The following is a 20,616-nucleotide window of genomic DNA, read 5'->3' as shown; positions in this document are numbered from 1 at the left end:
TGGTATTATTACAACTACAACTTCTGATACTTATCATAACAACGACAACACAACCATGTCTAAATTAAAGCATCGTGTAAATATAAACATAATATTTGCAATATGTATAAACTGAGCTTCACAATAAACATATATTTGCAATATTGCAATATACATTGGAAAAATTTTAAAGTCTTTGCTATCCCAGTATTTGCAATTCAAACTAATGTATCTAATTTACATACTATTTGAATATTATTTGTAAAATGCTGTAGGAAAAGCAAAAAGTGAGTAAAAACACCATAATTGCCCACATATAAACGTGATTCTTGGTTTGTTATTTTAAATTATAAAATAACTTTAATATTTCACCTCGGGCAGCGCCTCTCAAAGTTCTCCCATCATACGTTGGCTATTGAGAACGTATTTTAAATCAGCACATTTGCACAGCCAATAACAGATTATGCTGTGTTTATTATGTGGCTCACATTAAAAGGGACCTATTATGCTATTATGCTTTTTCTAGCTCTGAGTTCTGCTCATGGCACTGCAATCGGACTTTCTTATATGGGCATTCCAGGGTACATGCTGTTGGCCTGCCCTCTCCCCGCTCTGCTGCCAATAAAAGAAGGAAGTGAACAAATGTAACAGTTACTGATTGTAAAAGTACCAGATGGAGAGGTAGGATTTAATAAGCCTTGCTTCTTCCTACTCCTTTTGGACATGTGGAACTGTGAACTGATTATGTGATGCACTTAATTGTAATCTGATGCATGTTCAAATGAAATAAAACTACAGTCACAAGATCTGGGTTTGAGTCTCTGTTGGGCATCTCTGTGTTCAAACCCAAACTCCAGACTGTGAGGCTAACATAAACCTCTTCATGAATTATGTGTTCTGAATGTTTTGAATGCCAATAGATGGTAGGGAAATAATGCTTGTCATCAACCACAGTCCCAATGTTGCACTGTTTATTATTGTATCTTTTTGTCTGCTGCACTCTGGAGATTCTGTGGAATATAACAAATTAGTCACTAAGACTTCACAGTTACGATTGTACCTACATTGCATGTTGTTACCTGGAGCCGATGATGCTCGTTCAGCAGTCGGTCGTACTCCTTAGCAATCCCTTTGGCCTGCCTGCTCATGGCTTCCACCTCAGCATGGGACTTGTGCACCGCTGCAAAAACATGTAGTACTACACATGAGTTGCTTTACCCAAGGCTCACACTGGATCCGTCATGGCTGTGGTCCTGCAAAGTACTATTCATACTGACTCCGGTAGGCACTGCAGCGAGAGTCTGCTCTGGCTGTGGAAACTGCAGAGCAGATGTTCATGGGAAAACTAGTTCTTGTAAACCATAATCGGATTTGCCTGCAAAGCCGCTGTGTTTTTTGGTGCCTTTTGACTTCATACAATGAGTAAGAAAAAAAACATATTCATGTTTGTTATTAACTTGACAGCGGCATGGCGGGCGAGTGGTTAGCGCGCAGACCTCACAGCTAGGAGACTAGGGTTCAATTCCACCCTCGGCCATCTCTGTGTGGAGTTTGCATGTTCTCCCCGTGCATGCGTGGGTTTTCTCCGGGTACTCCGGTTTCCTCCCACATTCCAAAAACATGTTAGGTTAATTGGTGAATCCAAATTGTCCATAGGTATGAATGTGAGTGTGAATGGTTGTTTGTCTATATGTGCCCTGTGATTGGCTGGCGACCAGTCCAGGGTGTACCCCGCCTCTCGCCCAAAGGCTCCAGCAGCCCCCGCGACCCTCGTGTGGAAAAGTAGTAGAAATTGAATGAATGAACTTGACCAGATAGTGCTCCAGCGTCTGTGATGTCTGCAGTTAGAACCTGAATGGATTCTTTCCGTTTTGCTGGTGTGAGCCTACATTAGGCATTTCAATCATACGGAACGCTTCCAGTGGCCGCGATGAAGCCGGAACAGATCCAGTGTGAGCCCGGGTTTAGGGTGCTCTATCTTGTACATCCTCGTGTTCATTTTTTGAAGGATTTTTGGCACAAAAAAAGGCTGCACAGAATACACGTCCTCACCCTCCTCAGCCATCTTTAACTGACTGGACAGGCTCTCAACCTCAAGCTTGAGTTGCTGGTTTTTTTCTGAAATTGCCATTTCCTCATCCATAAGGGCCTGGAGATGAAGCATTGTGTTCAAATGCTGAATTAACATGCATGCACATTTTGACTTTAGGAAAATGATTTGATTCAGACTTTTTCGAGTATGATGTTGTCCTCTTGATACCGTTTGGCTGCTTTGGCAGCACTCTCCATTTGTGCCTGAAGGCCTGCATTGTTCTCCATGGAGACGGCCATCTGGTTCAGCAGGGTAACCACTCGCCGCATGACACTGTGACATAAAATGTACAAAATCACACAAGGTTACTGAAGTCTCTCTGCTTGCATTACCCAAGCAGCCATCAACTGTACAGGAGATTGAAGGCCATATACATATGAACATTTGCCAACCAGATACTGCAAAACCTTCTTAACAAGCAGGGGAACGCAATGACTTAGAGTGCATGATAAAGTGGAAATCCCAAATGTAGCTAACTTTGACCACATGCTGAATCAGGAACAAAGATATTGCAGAAAACAGTAGTAACAGAATCAATGTTGTAATAGCCGAAAGATGCAAACTGCTTAGCCAGCATTAACACTGAAAAGGAGTTCATTGTAAACAGTAGTACTGCATAAGTAACCTGGTGTGTAGTAAAGTAGAGCCCATGTAGATTTAAATAAAACTTTTGGATGATGATAGTTCAAATGCAGCTGTTTGCCATGTAGGAGGTTGACTACAGCCACAGCTGCCAATGTTTTTGACTTGGGGCTAATGAGACAGCTTGACACTTATTTGCATTTGTAGACTATCCATCCATTTCCATCCATTTTCCTCCGCTTATCCGGGTCCGGGTCGTGGGGGCAGCAGTCTTAGTAGGGAAGCTCAGACTTCCCGGTCCCCGGCCACCTCCTCCAGCTCCACCGGGAGGACACCAAGGCATTCCCAGGCCAGCTGTGAGACATAATCCCTCCAGCGTGTCCTAGGTCTGCCCCGGGGCCTTTTCCCGGCTGGGCATTGTAAAGGCAACACTTTTGACTTTTTGGGGTCTCATGTGATTGTTTCTGTTTATACCGACAAATTTATGTTATTTGTTTTTAATTTTATTCTATTTCATACAGTACCTGGTTTGCAAAACTTCCATATGTGACCTTTAAATAGCAAAATAGGAGCTATGACTGACAGCCATAGGAAGAGAGAGAAGCCAGAGATGTAGAGGTTCCTCTGAGCTCTGAACAGCTTCATGTGAAGGTGATCGAAGAGATTAGAGTTCACCTTGGCTTCATGCATGGGCTCTGGGCTCGAATACTTGTGCACCTCACGGGCAGCATCTGAGAATGGGACAAGAGACACGTGACTTGTCTCTGGGTCACTATCATGACAGGAGACACTTTTCCCAGCTCTTACCAAGGAAAAGAACAACGAGAACCATAATCACGGTGAAGAAGCACTTGTTCCAGTAAGGTGATAAGCACTTCCATATTCTCCAGTTGAAAACCAACCGCCATCTGCACCGACAGGTTGTCAGACATTCAGTTTTAAAGCACCATGACATGATATTGAACTCTCGTGGTATTGCATTTCACCTCTGTGCTGATACAAAGGGGATGCACAAAATGAGGTTGACTGCTATCTCTGCATAAAGAAAGAAGGCCACAGCTGTCCACTGAAGAGTCATTGCGACCTACAGTACTGCAAATCCTACTATGTATCAAGGAGAGGAAACACAATATGACATATTGACAATATGATATATTACTCACTCTTTCATTAAGAAACAACAATGATGTGCGGTTACATAACTTCAGGTTATGTGGGATTATTTGTCAACAAAATTAACACTGGTTTACAGCAGTTTTGGGGAAGACAATATTTTTTCCTTAAAACTTTGAATGTGAGTTTTTTTTTAAAACTCTCACAAGGAAACAAAAACACTGCCTCAAAATAAATATTTTTGATCAAGGATGTACGATGCTTACAGCAGTTTGTGGGAAGCCTTTGGAGCAATGTGTTGCCGCCAATCATCCATTCATTCATTTTCTACCTCTTTTCCTCACAAGGGTCGCAGCTGTCTTTGGGCGAGAGGCGGGGTACACCCTGGACTGGTCGCCAGCCAATCACAGGGCACATATAGACAAACAACCATTCACACTCACATTCATACCTATGGACAATTTGCAGTCGCCAATTAACCTAGCATGTGCCGCCCGCCAATCATCCATATTTTGTGGAAATGAATTAGGTATAGCAGTATCAGTAGTTGGCACTTCAGTAAAGACATGTAATTATAGAAACTTTTTAGCCTATAAATGAGAGTTAATTGATTACATTCCACACTTCATAGATTGTTGCAGATCCCAATCTGGTAACAAGCAACAGCAGAATATATTTACAGCGTTTTGCTATTAATAGGCTCCCCTTGTACCAGTATTATATTATCATTCCACATAGAGTATAGGGCACATTTAAAAAGAACCATACTGTATATATTTATATTGTGTTTGACTTACCGGACAAAATTGTGTGATCACGTCCAGAAAAGTCCACACAAACACACACATGCGCACAAGCTCATGTGCGCACACCCAACGACAGCTGCGTGTCTGCTGCAACAGTCTCACATGTCAGTCCCCTCGGTCGTACTCAAGTTGAGGCCGAGGCAGCAGAAGACTTCAGGGGAATAACAGCAGCTTTAGAAACGTGAAAAAAAAAAAATCAAACCTGCTTCATCCACACTGGTCAACAAATGTTTGGACTCAATCTGCTTCTGAGATTAAAAAAAGGCAAAATCTCATTTATTTTGATAACTGTACTGGTTGGCTAATGTATTCAAGATTCATTCATTCATTTTCTACCACTTTTTCCTCACGAGGGTCGCGGGGGTGCTGGAGCCTATCCCAGCTGTCTTTGGGCGAGAGGCAGGGTACACCCTGGACTGGTCGCCAGCCAATCACAGGGCACATATAGACAAACAACCATTCACACTCACATTCATACCTATGGACAATTTGGAGTCACCAATTAACCTAGCATGTTTTTGGAATGTGGGAGTACCCGGAGTACCCGGAGAAAACCCACGCATGCACAGGGAGAACATGCAAACTCCACACAGAGATGGCTGAGGGTGGAATTGAACCCTGGTCTCCTAGCTGTGAGGTCTGCGCGCTAACCACTCGATCGCCGTGCCGCCCTGTATTCAAGATTTTTAATGATATTGTTTTCCATCAAAATCACATATTTTTTGCAATAGATTTTGGCATTTTTGCTCAAAAATAATATTTATATTTTGAAAATATTTAAGTACCAGTTCTTTATCTGTCAAGAAATAAACAACAAATATTTTAAGACATCAGGTGATTGGATATATTATGAAAAATAAAGTGAAGAATCACTTAAAACAACAAAGTTTTCTTTATGTCAAGGTCTTCGGTGACACAGGTCAGCCTCTGATGTTTACATGCAGTCAATATTCCAGTTTCTGAAACATTCAGAATAACCCGTTCACATGCTTGAGCTTTGTTTCTGCTTTTTCCTGATCACGGAGTCGCCACAGCAGATCTTTTTGATCCGCATACCCTTTATACCCTTCCTGACGAATACTGATGCTGCTCACTAGTGGAGATTCGAACCTGAGGCGTCCGCCCCAAAGTCCAGAACACTATCGAATAGAATGTGCACAGAACACAAATCAATATTCCTTTTGATGGGGATATCCCGATAGGCGTATACATGACCCAATATTCAGGTTAGAAAAGTAGTAACCCAAGGGTAATATTCTGTTTTTTTTCAAAAGGGTTACTGGTGTGTACATGGCTGTGCGCTACCATGTTATTGCTAATATTCCGGTTACGATATGCTTATTTGACTGCCTGTAAACGTAGCCTCCTACACACGTGTCGACAAAGGGCCGAAGCACCTCAGGTTTTCTTTCCAACCAGTGTGACTTAATTGACAGCTCCTTCCCTCAAACCAATGGAAAGTTAATCATTAAAATCACCTGCTTTACCGACCAGCTGGAAAGAAAATCCGTAGTGTCTCGTCCCTCCATGGCATGAGTTTGACACCCCTGCTTTCACACCTCCTGAGCTGACCAGAGCTACTGGAACCTTGCAGCTCTTCCTAATTAGTGCCTTTCTATAATAAAGCCTGTTGCGTTTATCATTTATACTGGCAGACACTTTATCTTTTGTGTCTGTTATTATATGGGAGCCAGGCAACGACATTTCGTTGGCAATTTCACTACTGTGTTTTGTGCAATGACAATAAAGGGAGTCTATTTGTATTTTCTTATAATTGGAAGAATCTATACAGATATATAAAAAATGCCGCCCAACACCAGTATATATTCATATTTCATTTTCTATCGCTTTTTCCTCACAAGGGTCGCGGAGGTGCTGCAGCCTATCCCAGCTGTCTTTGGGCAAGAGGCAGGGTACACCCTGGACTGGTCGCCAGCCAATCACATATAGACAAACAACCATTCACACTCATGCCAATTAACCTAGCATGTTTTGCAATGTGGGAGAAAACCCACGCATGCACGGGGAGAACATGCAAACTCCACACAGAGATGGCCGAGGGTGGAATTGAACCCTAGTCTCCTCGCTGTGAGGTCTGCGCGCTAACCACTCGACCGCCGTGCCGCCCCCAGTATATATATTAAGCCCCCTTAACATTTCTAACTGTCCCCCATTAAGTGCAAGCCTAGAACCTGACCTGCTTAAAAGCTCTAAGTTACCAAACAACCACAAGAGGGCGATATTAACACACAACGAGAAGGAAGTAATAAGTACTGTGCACTGAATTCATTAACTCCATGAACAGAGATTCTAAAATGCACAGTAGTGGTCTCCACCGTTTTTTTTTCTTGTGAGAGCTACTTTTACAAAATGTTTTTTTCAACCCAAACAAAGCAAATATCCGTGTTTTATCAGAACATCAACAAAATGCTGGTATCCACACTCACATTTTGTATTTCAGAATGCATTTCTAATGTTCTCTAATTAACTGAAAAGCCAGCTCGCAGGTCTCATGTGGTTGTGGTTGTACCTGATGCCCGCTGGCGGTTGACTATAAGCCGTGTGCCAAGTAAATGTTTACAAAATGATGCAATAGGATTGTGGTATACAGCATCTTTTAATTGTTTTCATAAACACACAATCAGCATCGGCATCGACACATGGGACTGAAGCAATGCTTTAAGCTCTTATGCATTCTGTGCGCTCATCCTTTTGAAAAACATATATCTTTTTTGTTGAAGGGATTCAACTCCCAGAACAGGTGTGCATCCCAGTGTATTCACACAAGCTTCCGCTTTGAAAGTGACAGATAACCGCCGTCCTCCATGACTGCATCTCTCAGGAGTGTTGAGGAGCAAACTGTTTCCAACTGCACCTGCCGATTGCTTTTAGCGAGCCAGCAAATGACTGTGAGTGAGTGGCTAGAGTGAATGCAGTGTGATTGCTCGCCTCCCCTCACCATCCCAGAGGTCGCTGCTCGGGGGGGGAGCTCTGGAGCCATTATTGCTGTCAAACTGTCTGCCGTGAAGCGGATGGTCATGTTAACGTCTTTGATGGAGTGTTGCGACCGGCGAAGTCTACCCCTTTTTATTTTTACGTCACTCTATGCTCATGCATGTCTTCAGCCCACCACAGTCAGTGGGTCTACACTGGTAGTCCTACAAAAAAATGTGTAATGACCACATTACACATTACAGATGTTGTAGAAAACCTAACGCTAAAATGCTAAAGCAGTCTCTACTTCTGGATCTGATTTGGGATTCAATTCATATGGCTGCATGTTAAAAGCGGACAACTTAAAAAGATAAAAAGATAAATAACCAATTATTAAAGTTGGATTCGCAATTAGCAATCTGGAAGTCCTCATGGGCAAAGTACATGGACAAAGCACTTCAAAGCAAAGTGGAAGTGCCTGGCTGTGGGTGAAAAAAATTACAACGTTTTCCCCGGAAGCACAAAATCCACAGAAATACAGCTGGAATAGGTGCATATTCTGGAAGATCTAGAAAGCCTGAAGTCAGCTGGGATCCAGCATACTCCTGTGACCCTAATGAGGATAAGCGGCATAGAAAATTGATGGATGGATGCATGGAATTCATTACCTTTCATCTACTCTTTAATGTGTTGGATTTGAACATTCATGATGTGTTGGTTTGTACAATCCTTGTACCATCTCTTCATCTCCTCTGCTTCTCTCCGTGGTGGTGAAGTGTGCGTTGCTGAGAGACAGCACAGTACCAGGGAATTGGCAATGTACTGTGAATTCATAATCTGATCTTTTTCCTTATTTGACTTGGCAGCTTTGATTATGCTGTGTACTGCACATCTAGATATAATCATGTATGAAATGGAAAAATTATTATAATAATCTCATCATTAAATATCGTCAGTTTTTGATCTACGCATTTTGTATCCTAACCGGGTTACACTGGATTTATCGCTATAAGGTTCCAATTTAGTTTTATTTATGTATATAAACAATCGATTAAAATATTTGATCACAATTAAACACATTTTGTCCATAGTTAACTCAGAACGAATCACATTTAATCACAGGAATCATAGGAAATACATTTTTATCTACAGTAAGTACGGGAAATCTCTTTGTGGAAAACGATTCGATGTTCAACTACAATGATAACTACATACAATTTTATGTAAAGGGATATCAATTTTGGAAATATGGGCCATTATTTAAAAAAAATAATAATATACAAGCAAGCGTATTTTTTAATTTCATTTTTTCTTTATTATTAGCATATTAGCGCTTAAACTCGCCCACAATTGTTCAACAAATACAAAATGTGAGGGGGGTTAGACCTCTCACTCTGACATTATTACAATTTCCGCTCAAATAAATAATAAATAATAATGTGGACAATAAATAGATTACATCAAATATGAACAATGTCAAGGTAAAATAACATCTAATATAACTAAATGAACATAATCACAACACCACGTGATGTATGTTGATGCATGAAGTCGTACAGCTTATTCTCTTTTTGTACGAGTTTGCCTTTGATGCCTGCAAAGTAATTTTCTTGCACAGTGATTATAGGTTACCAATCAGTCACCTCTCTAATGCATCCGGCTGAATGTGTCCCATTAGCATTAGCCATGGTGCTTCTTCTTTTCTCACGATAGCAGAATTACAGGTGAATGTTGGCTGAGTTAATGTAATAGAGGCTCCATACAGACAGTGTAATGTGATTTTCCCAGGCTTCTATGATGTGGCTGCAGATAGAGATAGCTAAACCAAGGGAGAGGAGAACACAATAAAGTGCAGAAAACAGATACAGCAAGGTCAAGTGATGGAAGCCTTTTATTATGGACTGCCTCTAGTTTAATGATACATTTAGTCATCAGCAGCTCACCTGAGACAAGTACACGTCAGATATGCTAAACAACAAAAGCTGTCATTAAGGCAACAAACGGGATGTTGTCAACTATGCTGACTTGACAACTTGAATTAGTTACAGAACTGAATTTTCCACCACTAATTTGACAATTTGTATTTGTCTGTATGCCACATAGGCAGCACGGTGGTCGAGTGGTTAGTGCGCAGACCTCACAGCTAGGAGACCCGAGTTCAATCCCACCCTCGGCCATCTCTGTGTGGAGTTTGCATGTTCTCCCCGTGCATGCGTGGGTTTTCTCCGGGTACTCCGGTTTCCTCCCACATTCCAAAAACATGCTAGGTTAATTGGCGGCTCCAAATTGTCCATAGGTATGAATGTGAGTGTGAATGGTTGTTTGTCTATATGTGCCCTGTGATTGGCTGGCGACCAGTCCAGGGTGTACCCCGCCTCTTGCCCAAAGACAGCTGGGATAGGCTCCAGCACCCCCGCGACCCTTGTGAGGAAAAAGCGGTAGAAAATGAATGAATGAATTTATGCCACATGTGACAAACTAAGGCCCAGGGTCCAAATCTAGCCCACGTTACAATTTCACCCAGCCGGTGGACCCGTTTGTAAAATTGAGCATTGACTAGGCCCTGTTCATGTTGATCACATTCTTCCATGTGAGGTGCATCGTCCACTGCAAGGTCTTGTCTTGCCGCAGGGGCCAGATGATCAGCCAGTAGTCAATGTGAGACTGGTTAGACTTATAGATTATCACATACTACAGTATTAATTGTCCCTGTACCCTAGAAAGCGCCCATGAATGATACGGGAAAAGGCTGAAATGATACTGTGTCAAAGCCCAGGGCAGTGATACTGATAAAATATAGAGTTTAACCATGTCCAGTATCAGCCCCTGTAGCTGTCCACTCAGACCGCGCTGCTCTGGTATCGTGCCCGTGAAACAACCAATCAGAGAACAGCACACGAGTGCTTAGTGCCTCGTGCTTCTCCAGTCACCAAAAAACCCAAACTTGATTAAGGGAACTTTAATTGTCAGACATTGATAAGATAAGACTGTTGATAAAATATTATTGTTGAAATATTTTTGCAATTGTTGTGTTTACACTGTTTAGATATAATACATGTAATAAACTGAACATTTTCTGGAAACAAAATGGTCTTTTGATTAAATAGTATGTGATAATAAGCTCATGATTAAATAGTATGTGATAATAAGATCATCACATGGTTTGTCTGGTATCAGGCCCAGTATCATGCCCCCAAGTGTCAGTAAGCACAATTTAAGAATATTCCTTGATTACGCAATACTATCCACAACTTAATTCCACACACAGAAATGATGAAGGTTTTAGCAAGTATAATGATGAAAGACATTAAACTATCATTGAAGTAAAAAGTCTGACAACCATCAGAGTTGACTGTATAAGGAATCTGCTTCTTCCTTGTAATGAAATATGATTTAGTTATGATTAAGGCTGTTTTGATTGAACTTACTCAACTGAAAATCAAACCCTGACCTGAATGTCTGCCGTATCGGCGTCTGAGAGTTATTTTATGATAGTACTCAATTTCTTTTATGAGCAGAGTGCTTATTAAGTTTGGATCCCAACCTGTCATTTGTCATCAGGCAGACCCCGCGGTGGCCTTACAGTTCAAGTATTGAGGACGAATGAATCATCTGCATATTGATGCCTCCAGCAGATCGTATTTTAATTCATACGCTCGTCGAATTTAGTCAAAGGGGTCTTTTGCAGAGGTCACCTCGCCCTCCCCCTGTCAGCTAATCGCAGGCTGGCTGTCATCCACATCGCCCCTCTCAATCAGATGCGTGTACCCTCCAGGCACCGTGACATCCACCGTGCCGGTTAACAGTGTCGTCGTAAAGAAGCTCGGCTGCATCAATATTCTCAGCTGTTGCACAGACACACACCGGAGAAGCATCCGATGGATTTTGTGTAATCGCACTGATAACCAACGGCCCAGCATTCCCAGAATCTAAAGAGTGTTCTTCAATATTCTCCTGTATTCAGAGCCAGGAAAGGACTAATAAGCTTGTTACTGCCATGTACACAGTGTGTATGATGTACTATACTATATATCATCTATCACTGGACGTCATCCTTGATCCCTGAATTGCCCCAAGGCTAACAGAGCAAGCATCACATACAAAGATATTGCAACACTGCATCTAGTATTCGAGCACTTGTCAGACTGTATTCAGCATGCAGTTTTGAACCACTGGATATCCTCAGCTCTATGAGCTATGCTCTATGCCAGAGGTCTCAAACACGCGGCCCGCGGGCCAAATGTAGCCCGCAGGACACTAGTTTAGGCCCCCGCCTTGATATGAAAGTTTAATGTTAGTGTGGCCCGTGCAAGTTTGATATGGATGCTGTATGGTATCATGTACCCAGAAAAAATTATTACGTTTGATTAATGTTCATGTTAAAGGTTAAATAACTGTTAATAGTTATCCTCCCTATCCGTGTGGAAGTGGTACGTTTTTGGCTTTTTAAGTTTAAAGGAAATAACTTGGAGGCTACCGTTTAGGTCGCTAGCTCTCTAGTTTGCGAGTTAGCATGTGTCTCAAGACCCTGCAGTTGCGCAATATGTTGTAAATAAAAAGAGTATAAATGTGACTATAGTCGTGTTTTGTCATGTCTACAGGGCTCTAATAATGCTTTGTTAATTTTAATCTGAAAAAAATAATTTGTCTAACCAGCAACTATATGTGGTTTCTTAATTTTTAATTTTTTTATTATTATTATATTTATTTATTACTGATTGATTGATTTTCTTTATTCTTGATCTTATTTTGTGTAGAAAAATAAAAAGTACAATATTTGAGAACAGTGGAATGTTTTATCAGAGCTTTTCTTGTAGAAAATCGGAACCAAAGCAAAGTTTATTCATTTTTCTGTTTTTAATAAATGCGTATTTTTTTTTTTTTTTGGAAAACCTGATGCAGCCCAGTCTCACCCAGACCCTAGCTCCAGTGGCCCCCAAGTAAATTGAGTTTGAGACCCCTGCTCTATGCTTTATTATTTCTATGAATTTGCTGCATTGCCAACAGTAGTAGCCTCCCTGAAGAGTGCTTATTGGCTGGAAAAACAAATGAAGGAAGTCATTATCTGTTACGGTGTAGTGTAGAAGGAGTCTTTTAGTAGGCCTGTGGGATGTATCTTTATGGCATATACTACATATGTAGTATTGCAAAAGTACAAAGCTTTCAATAGTTCTTTTCACTGTCATTAGTGGGTAAACATTCATTATCTAGATCAGGGGTCGGGAACCTTTTTGGCGAAGAGAGCCATGAAGGCCAGATATTTTAAAATGTGTATCTGTGAGAGCCATATACATTTTTTTAAACATTGAATGCAATAAAATGTGTGCATTTTTATGTAAGACCAACAGTTTTAGATATAATGGGCTCTAATTACGTAGACCAGGCACACTACCCCACGCCAATGGGGTGTGGCCAGCACACTTTCGTGAGCAGCGGTGTCTAATAATAAATCAAATACTTGTTGCCATTAATACAACTTCTGCTGCTGCATAGTTTTGCACCGTACTCCGTAGACGTATTTCATTCTTTTGGCCATCTTCGTCAGAAGGCATGGTTCTGCAGCTTTAGCTATTTGACTAAAGGAGGAAAGTTTACATTTACATGTTTTTTTTGACATCTCAATGACCGAGGTAGACTACCGCATTACCCAGTAATAATCAAGTTTTGGTGTTTGACCTGGAAAATATCATCAGGAAAGATGGATATGGTTGGCCGTATTGCAGCAGAATATTGATGGACGAATTAAAATGCATAAGAAAGTTGTTGATTTTGAATATTATTTTTCTGTGATGGTTTACTTTAAAATGTTAGCAAAAATACATTTTTATTGTGGTAAGAAATGCTTGAGAGCCAGATACAGTCATCAAAAGAGCCCTACCTGGCTCCCGAGCCATAGGTTCCCTACCTCTGATCCAGATGTTTATATGCAGATATGTAATCAGGGTTCAGCTCAGGACAGATTATGAAATTTGGAGACTGTTATGTGAGAAAAATCTATATATCTCCCTCACCTATTTGCTCCACTTTAGAGAGAAGAGGCCCACAACACTCGGTCTTAAAACTTCCTGCTTCATTGTCATGATATCGCCTCTAACCCACTCCTCGCTAGATGGGTCCTTTGTATATGCTTCCACTCCAGGCTTTGCGACTAGGGTTGGGGATTGTTTGAATTTGAGTCATTCCGGTTCGATACCTTGTTTCGATTCTGGTTCCTAATGATTCTCGATTCTGATTCTTTTCAGAGGGAGAGTCCCTAATAAGTTTCTCACTTACTCCAAACTTTCTCTCTGCTGCTCATTACTGTTTTCAGGTGCTGATTTCACTACTTGCAGCTTGTAGTGCAGAATATGATTTTCTTTTTGGGGGCATTTGTGTTCTGTCGTTCTCAGTTTTCTTAGTAAGCTACAGTTTAAATATTGAATTGTTATGGAGTAGGAGATATCGGTGTCAAAGTCTAGAGCGCCCTCTTGTGGCTGTCTGTGAAATGTAAAAAAAAAAATAAATATATATATATATATATATATATATATATATATATATATATATATATATATATATATATATATATATATATATATATATTCCAGACTATAAGTCCCACTTTTTTTTAATAGGTTGGCTGTTCCTGCGACTCAGAGCGACTTATAAATGAAAAACTATATATATATATATATATATATAGTATATATATAGTATAGCCAAGTTTTTTTACACACTGGTAGTCCTGCAAAACACATTATACCGTATTTTCCTGACTATAAGTCACACTTTTTTTTTCATAGGTTGGCTGTTCCTGCGACGTATACTCCAGAGCGACTTATAAATGGAAAAAAAATATATATAAAAAATATATTTAATCTTTATATATATATATATATATATATATATTCATTTATAAGTCGCTCTGGAGTATAAGTCGCAGGAACAGCCAACCTATGAATGGTATAATGTGTTTTGCAGGACTACCAGTGTGTAAAAAAAACTTGGCTATACTATATACATACTATATATATACTATATACATACTATATATATACTATATACTATACTAGTATATATTATACTATATATATATATATATTTTTTAATTTTTTTATTTTATTTTTTTCATTTATAAGTCGCAGGAACAGCCAACCTATGAACAAAAAGTGCGACTTATAGTCTGGAAAATACGGTATAATGTGTTTTGCACGACTACCAGTGTGTAAAAAAAACTTGGCTGGACCCACTAATTCAGCTGCATACTGGCACATATTCATTAAACAGAAAACAGTCCAGTGTGAAATGCCATTGACAGATTAAAATGCATTTTTTTTGCTGGTAGGGAATCAGGGACTCCAACCACTTGTGACTGATGATGGCGTCTTTAGGAATTGTAAACAAATGTGGCTTTCTCTTCCGAGGCATTGCTAGCAAGTAAAGAGCGGAGCACAGCAGCGCTTGGGGGTGGGCAGACACTTTATTTGGCTTACAGTTAAGCCCATATAAGGAAGTCTGCCCCTCTGTGACATCACAAAGGGGCAGTTTTACCACGCCTTTTGATAGAACTTTTAAGAACTAATAAGCACTCTGCTCGTTTTGAAGAGAGCCCTTCTTCCAAATGCGCAAACCTCATTATCTGAAATTTCCCCTATAGGTCCTCTTTAAGTAGTATGTACTACAATGTGAGACATACTTGTTAAAATAAGCAAGATAAGGACATTTTCACCAGTCAAAAGGCAACTGTTGTAGCGTCTATCCTTGTTAAGCAGTACACATAAATCTTTCTTGCCTACAGGTTTTATGTCCGTGTTGTGTCCAAATACCTACAATTTCATTTCAGCATGTGTAACCCTCGCTCCCAGGCAATAAGGTCAACAGTCTCTAGGGTCTGTAGGGGTTTAGTGTCACAGCAAGTGGCAAGGTGATGGATGACAGTAATCTCACAGCTGTTAGAGAGTCACAACACACTTTACTTGTAGGGATAGGGGGCAGTAGGAAATTGCTTTAGGTGAGAGGACAGCAAATTTATTATAAATATACATATACATAACTACTTCCCTGTCTAAGTGGTACCATGTATGTACACAATGTGCTGTAAGTTACAAAAAGCCATGCAATACCTACAGTACAGTATATATCCTATCTATCAAACCTATCAATAAATAGTAATAAATTACCCAGCTTTCTGTAAATTCTATTGCACTTCATATTTACATGACAGCTTTGGATGAATATTATCCCTTTTTAAAAAAAATAGCTGCTTTTTCTTGACACCAAGCTCTAAAACAGCTCCTTCACTCCACATCCTCAGAAGACAGACATTTCTGCTGGGCGTCCTTGTCCTCAAATGTCACCTTTTTGTTCCTCTTTGGGTCAATCCAGGAGTTGTGAATGATGGCATTATTAGGGGTGGGGTCAGCTTCGATGATGGACACCACCCTCTTTTTCATCTTGCTTTTCAGGACCTTCTGGAACTTCTGCCTGGTGAAGGCATAGAGTAGTGGATGAAAAATGGTGGTGCCGTAAGCCATGACCAGAAAGCCCAGTCTCAACTTGACCATCAGGTCGCTGGGGCCCATGCTAAGAATGACGGTGTTGAGCACTGTGATGGGCGTCCAGCACAGCAGGAAGGTGGAGACAATCAGAAGGGACATCCTGAAAACTCTTTTCTGGCGCTCCCTCCGTTCCCGGTGACGCTTCACGGCCCTGCGTAAGGCGATGATGACAGACACTGAGGTGCGCATTCCCAGCGTCGGGTTGCGGCTGCTGCTGCTCTGGGATGCATCTGTGGCCTCCTGCTGTGTTGTCATCGCCGTCATGGAGGGACGCTTTTTTCTGCGCACTTTCTTCTTTTGAGAGGTGTGGAAGCGCGTCCCGATGCGGATGTTGAGGGCCTGCAGGATTTTGGAGTAGGTAATGAGCATGACCACGGCCGTGAAGAAGAAAATGGGAATTTGAGCCAACAGGTGGTAATAGAGGCCAAGTTCTGTGTAGTACTGGTTCGAGTGGACCGTATCCTCTACAAGGGTCTGGTTGAGCTCAGCATGGCCCTGTGCAAAGAATCCCACCTCAATGAAGGGCACCAAAAAGCTGACAAAAGATAGCACCCATATGGAGGCCATTAGTGCCAGGGCTCTTCGCATAGTCAGAACCCGGTTGGCCGGTTTGACGGAGATATCATAGCGGTCCAAAGTGATGGCGAGCACATTGGCGGCTGTGGCGACGCTGGCGAAAGAGATGCAGGCCTCGTGGAAGCAGCTCACCAACCCCGTGTCCCCCTCCAGCGAGAGCAGGACTACCACAATGGTGAGCGGGATGCAGCAAACGCAAACCAGCACATCCAAAACATGGAGGTTCATGGTGACGATGTTGCTGACGGAGCTGATGAGGTTGGACTTCATGCAATAAAGGGCCAGTACAGTAAGGTTGGAGGTCAGGCCCAGGAGGATTTCCAGCATGAGGAATCCCGTGATGGAGACCTGGAAGCTAACCGGGTAGCTGTATGGGCTGGAGGTCGCCGGACTCATGGTGTGGGTAATGGGCTCGGTGTTGTCGGTGACTGTGACGTTGCTCATGGTGGCTTCTTCCTTTGGGTAGGAGATGATATGCATTATCCTGTAAGCCAAGAGAAGAAAGAACTGTGATTTTGGCAGAAGAAAATGACAGAAAATATGATAATGATTCATGGTTCATATATGGTTCCTGATGGAGAGCTATGACAAATATGCGTCAATTGGTGGAACAAATGTCTGGGATAAATCACATGGTCTAGATATGAGTCCTGCTGGGTCCGTTTTGAACACCCACTTTCTAACAGTTACTAAATGTAGTTACCAGTAAAGAGCTACCACATGTCTGAGAATCATTTCAAAGGAAGTGTTGTTAATTTTGAACGTCAACTTCGTCTCATTATGCGAATTATATTTGAACCAAATATTATTCCAGATAAAGAGCCGCCACAAATGTGTTTCCTTTAACAGGATCAAATGTAAAATTTTAATGAGAAATTGGTTTGGGTGGGGGAACTCACATTTAAGTTACCAAATATGGTTCCCGATGAAGAGCTATGACAAATATGCGTCAATTGGTGGAACAAATGTCTGGGAGAAATCACATGCTCTAGATATGAGTCCTGCTGGGTCCGTTTTGAACACCCACTTTCTAACAGTTACTAAATGTAGTTACCAGTAAAGAGCTACCACATGTCTGAGAATCATTTCAAGTGTTGTTAATTTTGAATGACAACTTGGTCTCATTATGTGCATTATGTGTGAACCAAATATTATTCCAGATAAACAGCTGCCACAAATGTGTTTTGTTTAATAGGATCAAATGTAAAATTTTAATGGGAAATTGGTTTGGGTGAGGGAACTCACATTTAAGTTACCAAATATGGTTCCCGATTAAGCGTTCTGCCTTAATGTTACCATGCAGCGCATTGTCGAGTAAGAATGGTGGGATATATATATAAAGTATTATTGATTTCTTTGTACCTTTGAATGTGTACATCTGCAGTACACCTACGCATAACACATGGGGTGAAGAAAAATGACAACATAGCATCCCATGTACAACCTTTGCAAGGATACATATTTTTAGCCCTGTTTGCTTACAAATAGAGAGACTTTGCTCCTGAATGCATCACTTGTGATTATAAACGCCAAGAACAACCCCCTCCATATGTTAAAAAGATATTGGCACATAAAGGACACAAAGTAAGTAAGTATAATTCAAATATCCAGTTGGATATTTGGATATTTAACACTCATTGTAAAGATTGAATTAAGATATTAATCCACCCAAGCACTTCCCTGGAGAAATAAATGAGAATGGGGCTCAAGTTGACATGGAAATATCATAAATGGAGCTCTGGTTGTATTTACCCTTCATACCCCTCCAGCACTGCCATCTGAATGGCAGGGTAGTGGAATTAGGCCATTGAGTCCATGTGGAATCTGTCGGGAGGCCCATCGTATCCAAACATAGCCAATAAGAGTCAACTGTTTTGCAGCTAAATGAGAAAGCGACAACCTAAAGTCTCTTTATAGACTTCTTGTGATTCTATTTGACTATATCATGATATTCCCATCCAGGAAGAGACAAGAAGCAACAAAAACATTGGGATCCAAAACAGGTTTAAGAATACGAAAAGAGTTATATCCATGAGTATTATTCCAAGACTTTTGATCCGCCTCCACGATGTTCGTAATCTGTGCACAAGTGGTCCGTGCCTTCCAATGGAGCAAACCTTCACAGTCCTCTTCTAGCCATACGCTCAATTCCAGCCAGTATGACTTGCACATCCAGCACAGGTCTCCCGGCTTTGCCCATCAACATGCTTGAACAGTCAATCACAGGAGATTGCGTGAGTGCAGCAGATTAACGGAGCACAAGCGCATCCAATCAGTGTGGCGTGTGACCACCATGACACTTGTGATAGCAGAATTTATCTCTTATGGAGGAGTGTGTGGGACCAGATTGGTGGAGGAATTCAAGAGAAGGTCATCCCTGGTGGGGGGAGAAGTGGACGTGAGTTCAGATGGAATGGGATTTTCACAGCGGGGCTTGTTGTCCTTCAAGCTTTCTTAGCCAGCGACCTGAAGAGAGAGGAGAAAGCGAGTAAATAGGTGAGAGAGTAGAGTGAACGGGGTTTCGGAAGGGGGGGTGTAAGAGAAATTAAATACATGCCCCAGTAGAGTGCTATCTGTATGGCGGGAAGCTTCTAATGTCTTATCGTTGCTATGTGTCGCTTGGTGCACTTTACATTTTTATGAATTCATTAACATAAGCACCACAATTTAGCATCCCCTCCCCTTTGTTTGAGAGCAATAAATTACCACACTTGTTATTTTTTTTTTCCATGCAAAGGCCCTAGTTTAAAATTATTGGATGACACTCTTACAGCCTCTGCGGTGATGAAACGCTTGTGCAAATTTGTCCTGATTGTAGGGCTGGCAGACTCACTAAGAGCCTTACAAGCGCAGCATGATTCCATGGGAAACTTGTCAAGCAAGACATGCACGGCTCCTTGCATGTCACTAAATATGATACATGTAATCTCCTCACCAGGTTGCCACGGACTTATGAAGAAGAAACACGTGCACATGCAGCTATTTCTTTCTCCTGCAACAGAACATTTCACTATACAACGCTGGATAAACTAAACATAGGAAACCGAAGTTAGATGACGCTTGGCATACAACTGCCTGTTTTTGTTCTTTCTCTGTAAATCAATGACATGAGTGGAGTTGCTGGTCAAAAACATAGCCGAGCTCACCATGCTGGGTAAACACAGATGTTCCACACAAAACCATGCTGTCCCCCCCGCTTCTCCAACCTCAAAGTGCTGTGACAATCTAGGTCGGTCGCCTGGTTTAGCTCATGCCGTAATCCACATTTCCATTCTTGAGTCAGTGACAGGAGACCAAGTGAGGGTTTTCATGTTCATGTCCATGGTGGGATCCTCCTTCTCTCATCCATCCATGCAGCAGAGTGTGTGAATACTCTTCATCCTCGTCTCTCTCTCTCTCTCTCCGCTGGGCTCCCCTTCCCTTGACTGTCTGGATGGGAGTGCAAACCATTACACTCCTGGTATCTCTATCTCTGCTACGCTCTCTCTTCCTCCCTCCTTCCTTCCTCTCGCTCTCTCTTTTACTGCGGAGGTTTGCAGTGCTACCCCATTTCTGATTGGTCTGCTTGTAATGGGTTTAAACCCGTCCTCTGCTGCAAGGAGAGGTATTTCCTTTTGTTGAAATTGTCTGTCCAGCAGCTCATTCTTGGCATCCAAACTGTAATGAAGTCTTTTTCTTTGGATGACACTACAGGAAGAATGATGTTTTAATTACCTTTGTATGGATGAAATGAAAGAGTAATATGTTTGGATACAGGAGAGGCAGCTGAGACTGACAGATAATCACTTTCGGTACTCAGCATAGCTGCAAGAACAAGATGATACACAAAAAAGTCATTGGGAGAAGAAAAAAAACACACTGAAGCTCAGATTAATACTTTCAATTAAGTTGACCACCCTCAATTTTGTTGTCCAAGCTCATTTGTCGGATACAATTATGGCGAAAGACGGCCTCCAGTCAAGAAGTAGAAGGTCGGGCTGGAATGATACATTCTAAA

At 41.4% G+C, this 20,616-nt stretch overlaps 2 protein-coding genes across 3 annotated transcripts; both read right to left on the bottom strand.

The window, feature by feature from the left end:
• Positions 1–939: 939 nt before the first annotated feature.
• On the bottom strand, positions 940–4,620 carry LOC131131635 (B-cell receptor-associated protein 29-like). 2 transcript variants are annotated; one of them, XM_058076505.2, is made up of 8 exons: positions 4,564–4,620; positions 3,640–3,757; positions 3,461–3,561; positions 3,237–3,384; positions 2,209–2,344; positions 2,032–2,128; positions 1,059–1,159; positions 940–989 (listed from the first exon to the last, which is right to left on the bottom strand). In XM_058076505.2, exons 2-8 carry the CDS (start codon positions 3,729–3,731, stop codon positions 954–956), a joined length of 711 nt encoding a protein of 236 aa, XP_057932488.2. In that variant the 5' UTR covers positions 3,732–3,757; positions 4,564–4,620; the 3' UTR covers positions 940–953. The 2 variants fall into 2 exon arrangements, with proteins under 2 accessions (XP_057932488.2, XP_057932489.2); XM_058076506.2 differs by having other exon boundaries at positions 3,640–3,754; positions 4,564–4,605.
• Positions 4,621–14,934: 10,314 nt separating this feature from the next.
• On the bottom strand, positions 14,935–20,080 carry LOC131131634 (G-protein coupled receptor 22-like). The gene is made up of 3 exons (XM_058076504.2): positions 19,766–20,080; positions 18,372–19,085; positions 14,935–17,103 (listed from the first exon to the last, which is right to left on the bottom strand). Exons 2-3 carry the CDS (start codon positions 18,395–18,397, stop codon positions 15,783–15,785), a joined length of 1,347 nt encoding a protein of 448 aa, XP_057932487.2. The 5' UTR covers positions 18,398–19,085; positions 19,766–20,080; the 3' UTR covers positions 14,935–15,782.
• Between the last annotated feature and the right edge of the window lie 536 nt (positions 20,081–20,616).

This window comes from Doryrhamphus excisus, linkage group LG1 (genome assembly GCF_037039965.1).
Source record: "Doryrhamphus excisus strain RoL-2023G ecotype Guam linkage group LG1, RoL_Dexc_Guam_v1.1, whole genome shotgun sequence".
NCBI classification, from domain to species: domain Eukaryota; kingdom Metazoa; phylum Chordata; class Actinopteri; order Syngnathiformes; family Syngnathidae; genus Doryrhamphus; species Doryrhamphus excisus.
Note: the sequence above shows the minus strand (reverse complement) of the source record. Positions and strands in the feature narration are given on the sequence as shown.